This window comes from Rattus norvegicus, chromosome 7 (genome assembly GCF_036323735.1).
Source record: "Rattus norvegicus strain BN/NHsdMcwi chromosome 7, GRCr8, whole genome shotgun sequence".
NCBI lineage: Eukaryota > Metazoa > Chordata > Mammalia > Rodentia > Muridae > Rattus > Rattus norvegicus.
In genome coordinates, this window is record NC_086025.1 from 69234690 (window position 1) to 69251327 (window position 16638).

Sequence of the window (16638 nt, forward strand, 5' to 3'; positions counted from 1 at the left end):
CAGAGCAACGGGTGAGGCTACCCAAGGCCTGCAGGAGAACTAACACTAGATGGCGCCACTTGCTGCTTTTCCTGGCCCGCAGGCTGTTGCTCAAATCAGTTGGGCAGTGAGTGTTTAAGAGCACTGACTGCTCTTCCAGAGATCCCAAGTTCACGTCCCAGCAACTACAAGGTAGCTTACAACCATCCGTAATGGAATCCGATGTCCTCTTCTCTTCTGGTGTGTCTTAAGACAACGACAGTGTACAGTGTACTTACATAAAACAGATGAGTCTTTAAAAAAAGAAAAAGCAAAGCAGCAATGGCCAGCCCTCGACAAGCTGGTGCTGCTTATAGTTTCTATCAGGTAGAGAGGGTACGCCAGACATCCAACTGGTAACAGGACAGGGCAATACTATAATGGTATAAAGAGGTGTCTAAGCCCCTAGAGGAGAGACAGTGCTGACTTGTAAGCTCTACAAGGTGAGGTGGATTTTGATGGGTGCATAGCAATTAAAGGGGAGACAACAGGGAACCCCAAACTGAACATGCAAGGACAGGAAGCTGTCAGCCACTCGTTACAGACACTGTTGTTTCCTGCTCCTTTCCTCTGGGGCTCTCAGGAATCTGAGTGACACTGATGGCATGTCACAGGCCGAGTGTGACAAATGCAGAAGTTAAGCTCCTGAATACCCGGCTGGAAGAGAATGACACCCTGTTCACCTACAGCCACATCAACAAGTGACCGGGGCAACAGAACAGATAAACAGAGCAGACGGGGATGCTGGACCTCAAAGCAAGGCCAAGTGGGGTTCCCGGAATCAGTTGAAAGGCACTTCCAAGAAAGGGATATGAGCAATGGCATCAACAAAGTCAGAGCTAAAGGCAGGACATGGAATATGAACGACTTGACTTTGTTGCCAGCCATGCATAGTGCCCTGGGTTTTTTTTTTTTTCTCTTCTGATACTAAAGGAAAGAATTACCATTCTCCTTTAGTAAAATTTATCTGAATCAATCAAAAGCTCATTTATTGCTCAAAAAATAATCTTAACCAGGAGTGGTGGTGCACACCTCTAATCCAGGTGTTTGGGAGGCAGAGGCAGCACAGACAGATCTCTTGTGAATTTGAGGCCAGCCTACTCTACACAGTGAGTTCCAAGTCAGCCATAGCTATATATTGAATTTATATAGATGTAGATGATGATGGTGGTGGTGGTGGTGATGGTGATGCACCTGGAAACCAGGGTATTAGCAGAAAGGGCTGGTGAAAAACGCTCTTAAGAAGAGACAGATTAGTCTCAAGGGTTGTGGATGAATGTTAAGACTGAGTTTTATCCTGTGGGCAATGCAGAACATCTTAGAGAAAGGGATGTATAGAATGGAGGGGAGAATGGAAAGAAGTGAGGGTGGTGGCATGGAGACGAGGAGAGACAGAGACAGAGACAGAGACAGAGACAGAGACAGAGACAGAAACAGACAGAGGCACTGACTGAGACTGTGTTACTGGAAGATAGCTAGGGGGTAGGGAAAACCTGGACCAACATGCTCAGTCAGCAGGATCAACAGCAGGGGGCAGGGGAGGTAACAACTGTCTTTGGAGGAAATATGACACTCCTGTAAATTTAAGAAGGTACCTGTATAACCTAAGGAGCCAATGAACTCCACTAACATCTGTAGCACTTGTCTGACACTCCCACATACAATAAATGGTACTCTCTGGTCTTCTCAAATAAGGCTTTGTTAAAGTCATTTCATCCCACCTTGGTCAGCAGCGGCAATCCTCCCCTCTGCAGCATCTCCCCTGTGTATGTTCTTCTAAAATTCACTGTTATCTAGATAGGTACAGAGCTCTGCTAGTGGAATGTCTAGCTTGTATGAAGTGCTGGGATTAACATAAGCCCGGCATGGGGGCAACACTGTTGTAATCTCAGCATCTGGGAAGTGGAGGCAAAGGGACCAGAAGTTCAAGGACATCAGCTAGATATATTTGAGGTCAGTTTAGGATGAGTGAGAAGCCCACGCAAACAAATATGATGATACACTTACCTGGCTTATACACTAACCTGGCGGAGGAGTTGCTCTAATCATGAAGATGGTTTTCCCAGGAAGAGCCTCATCCTCTCCATTCCAGATGTGCTGGCACCAGCAATTTCCCCAAATGTGGGAAACTAAACTGCGTAATTCACGGTAGCAGAGGACTGCATCACAGTCTCCTTTGAAATATAAGGAATCCAATCTACTTAGTTTAGTTTCCCCACACCAGTGTAAACAGGGAATAGCATTTTGCATATGGCTACAAATAATCCATAACCACTGTATTGCCATGCTCTCAGATTAAAAATACTTGTTTTTTAGGAGACTTTTTTTATATGAGGGGGAAGCATACCAGAAGCAGGCATGATAGCTCTTTTAATCCCCAGAATGTGGAAGGTGGAGGCAGAAGGATGGGAAACACAAGGCCATTTTTGGCTACATAGCAAGGTTTTTTTTTTTAAGATTTATTTATTTATTTTATGTACAGCATTCTGTCTGCATATGTGACAGAAGAGGCACCAGATCTCATTACAGATGGTTGTGAGCCACCATGTGGTTGCTGGGAATTGAACTCATGACCTCTGGAAGAGCAGTCAGTGCTCTTAACCACTGAGCCATCTCTCCAGCCCTACATAGCAAGTTTTGAGGCAGTGCCTTTACTCACTGATCTATCTTGCTGGCCCTGTCTTTTGCTTATCTGCCACAGTCTTTTGCTTCTTTGCTTTTCTTGGATCAAGCTCCCATGATAGAATTCTAAAACTTATTTAATTCCCATAAGGTCTCATTTTCTTTTGGGGCCTGTTCAGTAAAACATAATGACTCTTCCTTGATGACCTTGGCATTCAGGCTATTCGGAAGTTGTTATCACAAGCATAAAAGAAACCCAGAAGAGTCAAGAAAAAATTGCAACATGTTTCATCATAACCATCATATAAAGAGTTAAAGGCTTCAGGATGGCATCAGCCTGCACTGGGACAGTGATACAGTGATTTCTGTCATGGGGTGGATGCTCACGGAGTTAGCTTCATGTTGTCTTTGATAATGGATTATGTCACATGGAGATTCTCCAGTTACTGCTAATAGAAAAGGGGTGGGCACTAGCACCAGTATGAACCCCTATGGAAATACTGGATCTTTTACTGTGACTAGGCATTACACCACTATCCTGTAGAATCCCAGGGTACATTTAAGATCTACATGTGATGATCCATTCTAACCTTCATACATGTTTTGTGATAGAAAATTTGGTACTTGAACAGATTTAGAATCTAGTAAAAAGTTATGATTTTAAAAGTTACTCGTTATTTCAGCACTGGGAGACAGGAAGATCTATGAATTCCAGGCTAGCCTAGTCTACATAGCAAGACTCTGAGAAAAAAAATACAAGACCTGGAAAGAAAGCTCAGCATTTAAGAGCACTTGCTGTTCTTGCAGAGAACCAAGTTCAGGGCCCAACTTCTAGGTGGGGCAGTGTATAGTAGTCTGTAGTTCCAGTCAAGGGGATCCAACTGTCTCTTCTGATCCCTACTGATACTCACACATAACTCAAAATAATAAAATCTTAAGATCCAAGATGTCTTGCAGTATGAAATCCTTTTACGGTAGCCATGGGTTTAACCTAGTATTTATTGTACAGATGTACAGATGTCTAGTATACAAACTTGTTTACCTCTTCCCCTTTGTTGAGAAGAAGTACTTTGTAACATGGCTGCAGGTCAAAATATGCTGTTAATCTGCATGTAGAGGAAGAAGCTGGAAAGTACTGTTGAAATCAGAAATGATTTCCTTTTGAAAGAAATTACCACTGTGAGTCCATGCATGCTAAGCAAGCATTTTACTACTGAGTTAAGCCAACAATTCTTTAAAAAAAAGAATGGCATCAAGGAAGACTGGAATCTCTCAAGCTGGTCTGTGAATATTACAGACTTGAACTAGACATGAAACGCAAAGCCCAAAGTTGTTCTTTTGGTGAATGGAGAATGGAGAGAGTACAGTTTACTAAGATACCAGGATGCACACTGGGAGAGAAGCCATCACTTTAATTAACGGTTTTCACTTGAATTCCTGAATCCCTTCACGTTTTCCACTCTATTTTTATTTTTTTTAACATTTTTTTTTATTAACTTGAGTATTTCTTATATACATTTCGAGTGTTATTCCCTTTCCCGGTTTCCGGGCAAACATCCCCCTCCCCCCTCCCCTTCCTTATGGGTGTTCCCCTCCCAACCCTCCCCCCATTGCCGCCCTCCCCCCATAGACTAGTTCACTGGGGGTTCAGTCTTAGCAGGACCCAGGGCTTCCCCTTCCACTGGTGCTCTTACTAGGATATTCATTGCTACCTATGGGGTCAGAGTCCAGGGTCAGTCCATGTATAGTCTCTAGGTAGTGGCTTAGTCCCTGGAAGCTCTGGTTGCTTGGCATTGTTGTACTTTTGGGGTCTCGAGCCCCTTCAAGCTCTTCCAGTTCTTTCTCTGATTCCTTCAATAGGGGACCTATTCTCAGTTCAGTGGTTTGCTGCTGGCATTCGCCTCTGTATTTGCTGTATTCTGGCTGTGTCTCTCAGGAGCGATCTACATCCGGCTCCTGTCGGTCTGCACTTCTTTGCTTCATCCATCTTGTCTAATTGGGTGGCTGTATATGTATGGGCCACATGTGGGGCAGGCTCTGAATGGGTGTTCCTTCAGTCTCTGTTTTAATCTTTGCCTCTCCCTTCCCTGCCAAGGGTATTCTTTTTCCTCATTTAAAGAAGGAGTGAAGCATTCACATTTTGATCATCCGTCTTGAGTTTCGTTTGTTCTAGGGATCTAGGGTAATTCAAGCATTTGGGCTAATAGCCACTTATCAATGAGTGCATACCATGTATGTCTTTCTGTGATTGGGTTAGCTCACTCAGGATGATATTTTCCAGTTCCAACCATTTGCCTACGAATTTCATAAACTCGTTGTTTTTGATAGCTGAGTAATATTCCATTGTGTAGATGTACCACATTTTCTGTATCCATTCCTCTGTTGAAGGGCATCTGGATTCTTTCCATTTTCTGGCTATTATAAATAAGGCTGCGATGAACATAGTGGAGCACGTGTCTCTTTTATATGTTGAGGCATCTTTTGGGTATATGCCCAAGAGAGGTATAGCTGGATCCTCAGGCAGTTCAATGTCCAATTTTCTGAGGAACCTCCAGACTGATTTCCAGAATGGTTTTACCAGTCTGCAATCCCACCAACAATGGAGGAGTGTTCCTCTTTCTCCACATCCTCGCCAGCATCTGCTGTCACCTGAGTTTTTGATCTTAGCCATTCTCACTGGTGTGAGGTGAAATCTCAGGGTTGTTTTGATTTGCATTTCCCTTATGACTAAAGATGTTGAACATTTCTTTAGGTGTTTCTCAACCATTCGGCATTCCTCAGCTGTGAATTCTTTGTTTAGCTCTGAACCCCATTTTTAAATAGGGTTATTTGTTTCCCTGCAGTCTAACTTCTTGAGTTCTTTGTATATTTTGGATATAAGGCCTCTATCTGTTGTAGGATTGGTAAAGATCTTTTCCCAATCTGTTGGTTGCCGTTTTGTCCTAACCACAGTGTCCTTTGCCTTACAGAAGCTTTGCAGTTTTATGAGATCCCATTTGTCGATTCTTGATCTTAGAGCATAAGCCATTGGTGTTTTGTTCAGGAAATTTTTTCCAGTGCCCATGTGTTCCAGATGCTTCCCTAGTTTTTCTTCTATTAGTTTGTCCACTCTATTTTTAAAATAAATGGTGTGAAATAATTGAGTGTAAACGTCCTGAACCCAACAGATTTTTACTGAGTTAAAAGTTTGATCTGTGAGAACACATACCACCTGTACTCTATTGAATTGATCAAACACAAGAGGGAGAATACTACGAGAAAAGCTAAAGCCACCAACTAGTGGAAGTAATTGATGGAGTTGTCCTTGTGAAAACCTTAGTTGTGAAAACCTTGGCTTCAAAAAGGAAGATGGGCAGGCGTTGTGATTTGCGCAATTAATTTCAGCATTGAGGCGGCGAAGGTAGAGAACTGCGCCGGTTTAAGAGCAAGCTCAGCCTGGGCTACATAGACTATCAAGCCTCGGGCTTCCCCTATCATTCCATTCCCCAACATAAAATAGAAGAGAGGTGACAAGAAACTAAGAAAACTGGAATTTGAAAACAACAAACAAACAAAAACCTGCATGGGTATTGAACAATTTGAAAACCGTGATATTGGGAAGTGAAGTGTTGGTAGGGTGGCCTGCTGGTGTTCGCCCAAGCAATGGCTGGGTTAAGATTCCAGCAGCACCTGTTTTGGCTTCCTGCTCTATCTGCCGTTACACAAGCACAGACTCTCGAACGCCGAGCTGTGGGAATGTTTTGCTACCCTGGAGAGAGGGGCAAATCAAAACAAAATCCTACAGGAATTAAGGAGAGAAACACTATAAACCAGTCCCCAACAAGCGCCCTAGTTCTTCGGTACTGCCAGGCAGAAAGGGACAGGGCTTTTGCGTCATAAGTCAGCGCCGGAAGTTGGCGAAGCAGCGCCGGTAGTGTCTCTTGCTTCTAAGAGCCGGAGAAAGCGTTTGCGTGCACAGAGGAGGGACGCTTTCCGGAGCTGCGGAGGTAAGGGATCGGCGGGTGATTTGGGAGGTAAATTGGAGGCAAAACTAGGAGAGACACCTGGCTTTAAAATATCCCTGGACGACCGAGAGCGGTAGCACACGCCTGCCATCTGAGCGCTTGGGAAGCAGAGGTAGGAGAATTCTGCCATCAACAAGCACCTTGACTTTCAATCTAAGGCTACAAAGTGAGTTCTCGGCTAACCTGAATTACAAAGTGAAGACTCTCAAAGCCTTCTTAAAGAACCAAATGCGAAAATAAAGATCCCCGGTGGAGTTAATGTTGAGACAAGCTTTGACGGAGCTACTGCTCCCAGCTCAAATCGGAATTCCTTTGCGGAGTGATACTGGACAAACCAACATGTCCTTAGCCTCCGTTTCTTCGTGTGTAATACCCTCTAGGATCCTGAAGAGTAATAAACATTCATAATGTATTTACTATTGTTGAAAATGTGCTGTATCCTTCAGACCCAGCCCACATCACTGTTTAGGGGAAGTAGATAATTACTTTTTTTTTTTTTTTAATTTCCCCATCCGTAATATTGGGTATTGATTCTTGGGCTTCTGCACACTAGGCAAACATTCTACTGAGGTTTTCCTCTTTGGTCGGAAAATCAGAACCTCGTATAGCTTCTGAGAAAAAGATAAATCAAATGGGGCATGTTTTGTGCGAAGGCCCTGTTACTCAGTCTTTGGCTCTCATTTCAGGCACGAACAATGGACACCCAGAAAGATGTTCAACCACCAAAGCAGCAGCCAATGATATATATTTGTGGAGGTAAGATTAACATTTAAATAATGCTTTACTTAGGAACGCCCCCCCCTCCCATTAAAAAGAATCCTTCCATACATGAGTACAAATCTTTAAAATTATAACGTGGAGCACTTTAGCGATTGTTAATTTTAAAATCCCTCTACCTTATTAAGATTTCTTCCTTTTATCTGGAAAAGGTGTACTGCCTACAGCTCTTCTTTCTCCTTGGTCTGTTCAGTAATAAGAATGTACTTGGATGTTTTGGTGCCCTGGTTTCCTCCTGTTTTTAATATGTTGTTACTGTTTGCTTCCCTGGAGTGTTTCTCTTTCAGGCTTTGAATAAATGTGCTTTCTTTCCCAGAGTGTCACACCGAAAATGAAATAAAATCCAGGGATCCAATCAGATGCAGAGAATGTGGATACAGAATAATGTACAAGAAAAGGACTAAGAGATGTATCCTTTTAAGTATACTTTTTAAATGTGAAGAGGAAGTAACTAATACTTGGGTTGATAAAGACTAAGATCTGGGGCTGGAGAGATGGCTCAGTGGTTAAGAGCACTGACCACTCTTACAGAGGTCCTGAGTTCAAGTCCCAGCAACCACATGGTGGCTCAACCACCTAGTAATGGGATTTGATTCCTTCTGGTGTGTCTGAAGACAGTGACAGTGTACTCACATACATGAAATAAATAAATCTTTAAAAAAAAAAAGACTAAGATCTGATCAAAGTAGTAATAACTTTTGGATTATTTTTTAAGCAGAGTGCATGTGGACTTATTGAGAACTGAAAGAGTGGAGCCTCCACAGGAGGTATACCCAGATTAATTATTTTAATAGGATTTATTTTTCCCAAAACTTGTGGGGTAGAGACAGGCAGCTCCTTGTGAATTCCAGGCCAGTCTGGTCTACACTTAGGATTCCAGGCCAGCTAAAGCTACTTAGTGAGACCCAGTCTCAAAGGACCAACTAGGGGCCTGAGAGCTGGATCTGCAGGCAGGAGCATTGCTGCTTTTTCAGAGGGCCTTAGAACCAACATGATTGCTCACAATCACAGGTGGTCGGATAGGCCGACCTCTGACCTACCAGTGCGCGGGACCCAAATGGTACATACATGCATACAGGCAAAAGCACTTGTGCATAAAATAAACCTGAATAAAACAAATTTTAAAACCCAGTAAATACATTTTTAATTCATTTATTAAGGTTATCACTGGCCTTCCTAAACCTCTGTGGCCTTATACTGGCTAGTTTTGAAGGCCAACTTGACACAGGCTGGAGTTATCACAGAAAAGGAGCCTCAGTTGTGGAAATGCCTTCGGGAGACCCAGCTGTAAGGCATCTTCTCAACTAGTGATCAAGGAGGGAGGACCAAGCCCATTGTGGGTAGTGCCATCCCTGGGCTGGTGGTCCTGGGGTTCTATAAGAAAACCAGCTGAGCAAGCCACGGGAGGCAAGCCAGTAAGTAACATCCCTCCATGGCCTCTGCATCAGCTCCTGCTTCCTGACCTGCTCGAGTTCCAGTCCTGACTTCCTTTGGTGATGAAACAGCAATGTGACTGTGTAAGCTGGATAAACTCTTTCCTCCCCAACCTGCTTTGTGTCATGATGTTTGTGCAGGAACAGAAACCCTGACTAAGACAGGCCTCAAACTCAGAGATCCACCTATCCCCGCCCACCACCTCTACCCCCCAAATCCGGGATTAAAGACATGTACTCCCAAGGCCTGGCAGAGGTTTTTATATAAAGTAAATGTGATTAGCATTTTCATGTACCATTCATTATGGGCTTTCAGTAATATAAAAACTAGTTGATAAGTCTTTTTTACTTTTCAGGAAATCTTTGTTTTTAGTAATAGTCATTGTTGGTTATTAGTTTATGAACAATATAAAGTACGGAAGAAGAGATTAATAACAGTGGAAAATAGTGAGGCCTACAAATTGTTTCATGGTAACGGACACAAACTCTTAAAAGTCATCAATTGTTTCAGTGAGTTTTTTTAATTTGTGTTTATTTTTAATACTACTTATATTAATATATGTTACATTATTAATTTATATTATCTTGTATCCAAAAAAGTAAGCTACTGAACATGGCAGTAGTGTACTTTATTTTTTTAGATAATCTCTGATTATAGTGAACTTCATTCTTTTGTTCATTTTATATTCAATTGCAAGCTTGGTGCAGGGGGTAACTTGGAAGCCTTAGTCTTACACAATTTTAAGTACTGTTTAAAATCCTTAACTCAATTCAACAGTGGTGGTTTTTGATGCTCGATGAAACAGTGGAGTTGAGGAATGTCTTCATACATTTGCCTCGTTGATGTTTCTCTTTAATGTATAGCATTTAACTTAGCTTACTTAATGACTACAACTGTGTACCTATGATTTCATTTTAGAAATGCCAATTGTATTTTAATACTCTGTATAAAGGAAATTTCGGGTCAACATATGACTTAATTTATTGTCCTTGTAATTCCTCATACAGTGAAGATTAAAAGTGTTTCTCCAAACCACTTCAATCCAGTGTCTTGTTAAAAAGCCATCGAGCCAGGTGATTTGTGTTCAATGGGTCTGTCCTCTGACCTCCACGGGCACACGGAGACTCGGGCATGTGCTTGTGGTGCACCCACAGAGACAATTAACTAAAATAGAACATTGAAAATTCTGAATGCAGCTTTTTAGAACCCTTTTCTAAAGGTCTGAAGAGATATGTCCCTTGGGAACGACTGTACTTTGTCAACAACTCTAAACTCTCCAGAGTGCCACTGTACTTCCTGTCTGTAGAATTGTAAAAAGCCAAAAGGAAATAGACTTGGGCAGCGGGCAGAGGAGCGGCTCAACACTTGAGAGCACTTGCTGTACTTCCAAGGGCGTCTGGCTCTGTTTTCAAGCACCCGTTGTGTATATCCCAACAGACTGGAACTCCAGTCAGGGAACTGACACTGCCTTCTGGGTGTGTACACAGTCCACACAGACCCACACATAGACTATAAAAAGTGTTTCCTCAGTTATGTAGGTACACATATTCCTTAGACCACAGAGTTCTGGGAGTTGGGTGTAGTGGAGCCTGTCTAATCCCAGTGCTTGGGAGGTGGAGGCAGGAGGATTCAGAAGGTATTCAAGGGTTGTCTCTGGCTACATAACTAGTTTGAGGCTAAGAGTGATTGACTACTAGAGCAGCCGGTGCTCTCCCATGGTACTCTACTCTGTTGCTTTACTGTATGTCTAGGTTGGCTGTTTGAAGACGGGTCTTGACTCTGCAATCCTCCTGCTTCTGTCTCCTGTGTAACTGGGAGTGCAGGCCTACACTACCAGGCACAGCTTGAAATACTTTCTGCTGTTCAAGAGCTCTGTAAATTGAATAAACCTTGGCACCCCTTGTGACCCTTACTAGGCCTTTCTTTACATTATCTGTTTATTGGTTGCAATACTTTTTTTCTTTTATGAGGACAGATATATTTTCCTTGCCCACAGTCTTCAAGATTATTTTGACCTTTTGTCAATTCAGCATAGATTGTATAGCCAGAAGAAAACATGAAGTGTGACAAGAAAATTACGAACCCCATGGCATGACAGCCATTCTCGAGATTGTTACAGTTTTTCTCTGCAGGAAATCAGTGTTGTGGGAGTTCAGGTGGTTGCTTGAGACTCGATTTGCCGTCTGGAGTGAGCACCTGGAGCATACGATGCTGTTTCCACATAAGTGGGTCAGCCTAGGGACTATCCTAAAGCTTGGGTCTTCATCCACAAATACGCAGTTTAGCATTCTCCCAACGTCACGCCCTAAGTAAGTATATAAATGTAATAGCGTGATCATTGGGACTGGTAGCAGCAGTGGCCCCTGCCCGCAGACTCGTCGGGACGTAGACAAATTTATTTACAGGATTCCTGTTTTGGACTGAGTACATACCAGCTGCTTTGCGCATCTACTTTACCAACTCTGAAATGTATTTAAAACGGAAGTAAATTTCTCCACAAAACGACCTCTGCTGCTTTATTCATCTGAATTGCTTCTATCAATCATTTGTATCTCCAGCACCTTGTTCCTCACCAACCTCTCAAGACTGCATGAAAAGAGGAAAATGTGCCTTTCATTTATTCTTGTTCAAAGGACAGTAGATAAGTAAGCCTAGTGTGTAACAAAGAGTCTAACGTTTCAGTTACGTAAATTTCAGTTATGTAGAACTAGACACCACTTTCCTTAGGAGTACAGCAGTCTATTGATAGCGTTTTAAGCGGGGTGTTGGAGGCACACACCTTTAATCTGAGCACTCGGGAGGTAGAGGCAGGCGAATCTACAGAGGGAATTCCAGGACAGCCAAGGCTACGCGTAGAAACCCTGTCATGGAAAATCAAAGCAAAAAGAAACAGCGTTTCACTTGCTGTAAAACAGACTGAAACCCAAAGGAGGGGTTTCGCTCTGGTTCTGGTCTGGGTGATGGCCGGAGTGGGCTGCGGCCTGTGAGGCCAATCAGCGGTGGCAGTTGGAGTAGCCAATCGCCGGGCAGCGAGCTTAGTCTCCGCCCAGTCGTGTTAAGCACTGGCTCCGGTTCTCGGGTCGCTCTCCGCTGGTCATAGTCAGAGACCCCGGTGAGCACCCGCGGGGCGTGGAGGAAGCGGGCCGCACACGCACACTATCGATGAACGTCCTTTCTGGTCTGGAAAGGTGATTGGAACTTCCCACCGCTGTGGTTCGCACGGGAGTGGAAATTGTGGTGGAGTTGCCGCACTGCGGTTTCCTGGGACAGCCATCTGCTTCAGCCCGGGGAACCTCAGCCCAGGCCAGAGGAACGACTCCCGACGCCACGGCTTGCAGGTTGGCCCTAGAGCTAGCTCCCGGGCTCGTCCCAGACACTTTCCCTGGGTCTGGCGGTGCCTGGAAACCGTTGCCATAGCTGGGGCATGCCACTTCCGTTTCTGGCTGCAGAGGGCGCTGGCCGCCTGGGTAGGAGAAGCCAGGTTTTTCATGTTACTAGGGTTACCACGAAACGCTACAGCAATTTGCACAGGAGATATTACTAATACACTGATTAGGGAATATGGGAAATGAATCAAACTCGGCCAAGACCAAGGTTTTATATAGAAAGACTGAAAAGAAATACGGAAAAATTCTCTAGAGAACAATCCAAACCACCCTTTAGAAGCTGAGACTTAACGTTGAGGTGTGTATGGAGGTAGGGACTGGGGGAGGTGTCTCATAGAGCTCAAGCTGACAGAGTTAGTTATGTTTCTGAGGATGATCTTGAATTTATGTCCAGCCCCCAAGTGCTAGCTAGCATTACGCCACGCCAAGCTAACATGCAGCGACATTAAGAAAATGTATCCTGTAGAAGAAAAAAAGCATAAAAGATTCAACATCGGGCAGTGCACAAGTGTCTGTAACTCTAGCTCCTTTAATACAAATAAAGAGTAGAATTCTTCGAGTTTTCTCCCAATTCCTTTCAAACTTTCAGATTATGCTTTTGATGGAAAGCAGTCTTCACTCTCAGCCTAGAGGTATGTTTTGAAAGCTTTAGTCTAATTCCCTGGCTGCATCCTGTTCCAAAGTCGAACTGTTAACCTTTTATACCCAAGGCAAAGCCAGCAGCGATCTGCAGAAGCCTGCCTCCTTCTTACACCACACTGCCAGAGAGCAATGGCCCTGAAACAAATGTGTCTGTGAATTAGACCTCTGCTACCTTTGTTTTTAAAATGACCAATAGTAGGTTTAACTGAAGTGGCTTTTAAAAAGGAAGGAAGAAAGGAAAGAATGAACCAGTGAGCTTTGCCAGTGCTGCCTGGCATTCCTGAGAAATGTGTTCTCTTTGCAAATATGCATTTATATATGTAGACGTGAAATAGATGAGGCCCCACACTTTGCAAGTGCTGTGGTGCTGAGCTGTATTATGTTCGTTCTCTCTCTCTCTCTCTCTCTCTCTCTCTCTCTCTCTCTCTCCTGAGACAGTTTACTACTAGTAGAATTTTCTTTTTTTTTTTTTAAGTTTTAATGACGAAAACAAAAATAGATCTAAGAGCTTCTGGAAAAAAACATTTGTTCTTCCCTGTCTTGTATCGCTTCTCAAACTTGACCTTGGCCTTGCATCTCAGCGCTGGGTCTCTGAACACATCCTTGTGGACAACAGTTTTCTGAAGCGTGCCTAAATAAACCACAAAAATGTTTCATCCAAATATGTCTGATGGTTCAGATGTCCTTCAGAATTAGTGGCTGGCGTGTGATGGGTCCTCTGTTCAGGCCGGCCTCTGCTGAATGAACTGAGTACGAACAGTCCAGCTGTATCAGGAAAGCAAACAAATTTGAGGAGAGTTCCAGCCATTGTTGAATGAGGCTGAATGGTTCCTACTAGACCAACGATCAGTTCATTGCTCTCATCAATGCCCTGTACAGTTTACCTCCCAGTACAAAAGCTACCATTTCTAATCGCCACAGGTTTAAGGATGTTATACAGTAGAATAAAAAAGAAAGAGAAATATTTCAGGAGAACTTGCAAAAGTCTGTGAATCGGGATTAATGTGCTTTTATTGCATGGCGTGAACATGTTTGTAATACATGTCTTTTGTGCTTTTTCTTTTTAATTGTCAGCTTGACACAAAGGGGGGCATCCGGCAAAAGGGAATTAAAACTGAGGAATTGCCCCTATCGGAATGGCAAATCTGTGGGGTATTGTCTTGAGTAGTGATTGACGTTGGGGGACCCAGCCACTGTGGGTGTTCCTGGGGGGGTGTAAGAAAGGTGGCTGACCTGGAGCCTCTGGGAGCAAGCCCGTAAGCAGCACTCTCCATGGCCTCCGCTTCAGCTCCTGCCCCCAGGTTCCTGCCTCGAGTTTCTGCCCTGACTTCCCTCAGTGATGAACTGTAATCTTCGAGGTGGAATAAATCTGCCTCTTCCCAAGTGGCTTTTGGTCTCGGTGTTTGTCACAGCAACAGAAAGAAAGCTGGGTTTTGTTTTGTTCTCCCAAGTCTGTATTTGGGAGTTTTCATGACAGAATAGACAGGTTTTATAAATCTGAAAGCTTTTTACAAGATGGGTTTTGTTTGTTTATCTCACTATGTATCCTTGACTAGCCAAGACTTGATGTGAAGACCAAGCTGGCCTAGAACTCAGACATCCACCTGCTCCCAAACTCTGGTTAAAGGCACCTGGCCCTGCCTTGTGCTTTTGTTTAATTCCTTAGCTTTTGTAAGTTTGAGAAAAGCCATTAAGAATGTTCTAGAATAGACTATTTTATCATGGGGGTTTGCCCGCATGTGGGTCTATGCATCACACATATCTGTGTCCACACAGCCAGAAAGCTCCAGATGACCTGGAAGAGAAAGGACATTCGGGCTGTGAGTCAGACCCAGGTGGTCTCCTCGGTCCCACGCTTAGCGACCATTGCGTGCCAAGCTGTAGAGATGCTGCACTTCATCTCAGAAGGCGTTGTCCCGAGTCTGTGCGGGAGGACTTAACTTCCTGGTACCCAGCGCCAGCTTCACTTCATGTCAGAAGCATGTGGCTCTGCTTCATCAAGAAAGCCCTCAAACTTGATTTTTATACAACCTGTAGTTTTTGCCCCATAACCTTTTTTGTCATTCTGTCAGGCCTTGTGTAAGGTGAAGTCTGAAATAACACAAGATGACAAATAGTTTGAGTCAGTTAATGTTGAGAGAGAAAGTTCAAAACAGACAGCCTTCCTCGTTGGAGAAAAAGAACACTCTATCCATTTACCTCTAAGAGTACTCAGGGCTACCTAGATTGAGCTAAATTAGTATATATAATATATAATTATATATAATATGTTATACATGATAATATAAAATATATTGTGATATAAAATATATATAATTGAGCTAATTAGGTTCACATCTTTTTTTTTTTCTATTATGTTTCAGCCATGACTGCTAAGGTTAAGGACCATCCACCACTGTGGGGCTTTGGAACAACAAAAACATTTAAAATTCCCATCGAACATTTGGATTTCAAGTATATTGAAAACTGTTCAGATGTGAAACAGCTGGAAAAAATTCTTTGTGTGCTAAGGTAAGCATGTAAAAAGTGATGCCATGCTTTGATACAGCAGTTCTAATCCTCCATTGCCTTCAGGGAGGCAAATGAACAGTGGAAGTGTTGGAGAGTTTACAGATGTTGAAGCCAACACATAGGTTCCTTGTTGGTTTGATTCTGTGGTTCTGGGCCACATGAGACATGCTGACTAGGATCCAAGTGGGTACCCTGCTGGCCTCCACTGTGCTGTACACAGAGGTAAAACCCTGTATCAGATTTTCTTTTTTCTTTTTTTTTTTTCCCGGAGCTGGGGACCGAACCCAGGGCCTTGCGCTTGCTAGGCAAGTGCTCTACCACTGAGCTAAATCCCCAACCCGAGGTAAAACCCTGTGAATGCAGCCGTTGGGGAAGGCAGACTTTTTGGTTCTCTGAGAGCAAAGGGTGACTCACTGCTGCCAGATCCCAGGGAAGACAGCGGGGAGGCCTGAAGCAGGAAGCTATCAGAGCCCGGTGTTGATGATGTCAAACCTTATATGTGTATCCAGATGTAGTTGTTTAAAATGCAGGTCGAGTGCCTTGTTCCCAGTCTTTGTACTTCAGAAAGCCTGAGGGGGAAGTGAGCTTTTAACTGTTAGGAATTTTAAGTCCCTGCCCCGTGGGGTGCCAGCCTGGGACATCAGTTGGGTTTCCTGAGAGGTGACAGTTGAACTTGTGGCTCATGAGCCAGCAGCCTCCCCAGGGTGCAGTCAGGATTTCTGACTCTTCACTAGACCTGGCTTCTATTTTCTCTGACCCTTGAAAAAGCTCATGTATGTATATATGTATGTACGTGCAGCACATGTGTGCCAGTACCCACGGAGGCCTGCAGAGTTCAGAACTTCATCTAGCTTTCTAGGGGAGAAATTGTATCTTGAGTGGTTCACTTTAAGGGTGTTTTGTCTAAGCTGTTTCTCGGCCATTTTTTCCTCATACATTAAAAACAAACAAACAGCGAGGGACAAGGGCTGGGGATGTTTTAGAATGTTTGCCTAGCATTCACGAAACCCTGTGTTTGATTCACATCAATGGAATTTGGTGGCAAATGTTTGCAGTCCCAGCATGAGGAGTACAAGCTCAGAAGGATTAGAAGTTCATGGTCATCCTAAACTACAGAATGTAGAAATCAGCCTGGGCTACAAGAGAACTTGACTGAAAGTGAGATTTTTTTTTTTTAACAGAAACTCCCTGGAATGGAAGCCTACATTATCTGTCAGCTTGTCGCTAATACTGAATTTCCAACA

General features: G+C 43.5%; 2 protein-coding genes across 5 annotated transcripts in view; both read left to right on the top strand.

The window, feature by feature from the left end:
* Positions 1 to 6543: 6543 nt before the first annotated feature.
* On the top strand, positions 6544 to 9890 carry Polr2k (RNA polymerase II, I and III subunit K). Its single transcript, NM_001282325.1, has 4 exons — positions 6544 to 6626; positions 7331 to 7400; positions 7738 to 7830; positions 9633 to 9890. The coding sequence occupies exons 2-4, from the start codon at positions 7340 to 7342 to the stop codon at positions 9653 to 9655; spliced, it is 177 nt and encodes a 58-aa protein (NP_001269254.1). The 5' UTR covers positions 6544 to 6626; positions 7331 to 7339; the 3' UTR covers positions 9656 to 9890.
* Positions 9891 to 11611: 1721 nt separating this feature from the next.
* Positions 11612 to 16638, top strand: part of Spag1 (sperm associated antigen 1) — a 60183-nt gene continuing 55156 nt past the window's right edge. The window contains exons 1-2 of one of the 4 annotated variants that reach the window (XM_039079213.2): positions 11612 to 12043; positions 15247 to 15394. In XM_039079213.2, the coding sequence (XP_038935141.1) occupies positions 15249 to 15394 (146 nt within the window). In that variant the 5' untranslated portion in view covers positions 11612 to 12043; positions 15247 to 15248. Of the gene's footprint in view, positions 12194 to 12282; positions 12540 to 15246; positions 15395 to 16638 lie in introns of those variants that run through there. The other 3 variants (XM_063263563.1, NM_001012116.1, XM_039079212.2) reach the window with 3 other exon arrangements.

Excerpts from the sequence above, each read along its gene's own strand:
- Polr2k (NM_001282325.1), top strand. The coding sequence starts at position 7,340 with ATGGACACCCAGAAAGATGTTCAACCACCAAAGCAGCAGCCAATGATA. Across the intron at positions 7,401-7,737 it reads AATGATATATATTTGTGGAG|AGTGTCACACCGAAAATGAA; the intron begins GTAAGATTAACA and ends TTTCTTTCCCAG. Across the intron at positions 7,831-9,632 it reads CAAGAAAAGGACTAAGAGAT|TGGTGGTTTTTGATGCTCGA; the intron begins GTATCCTTTTAA and ends TCAATTCAACAG.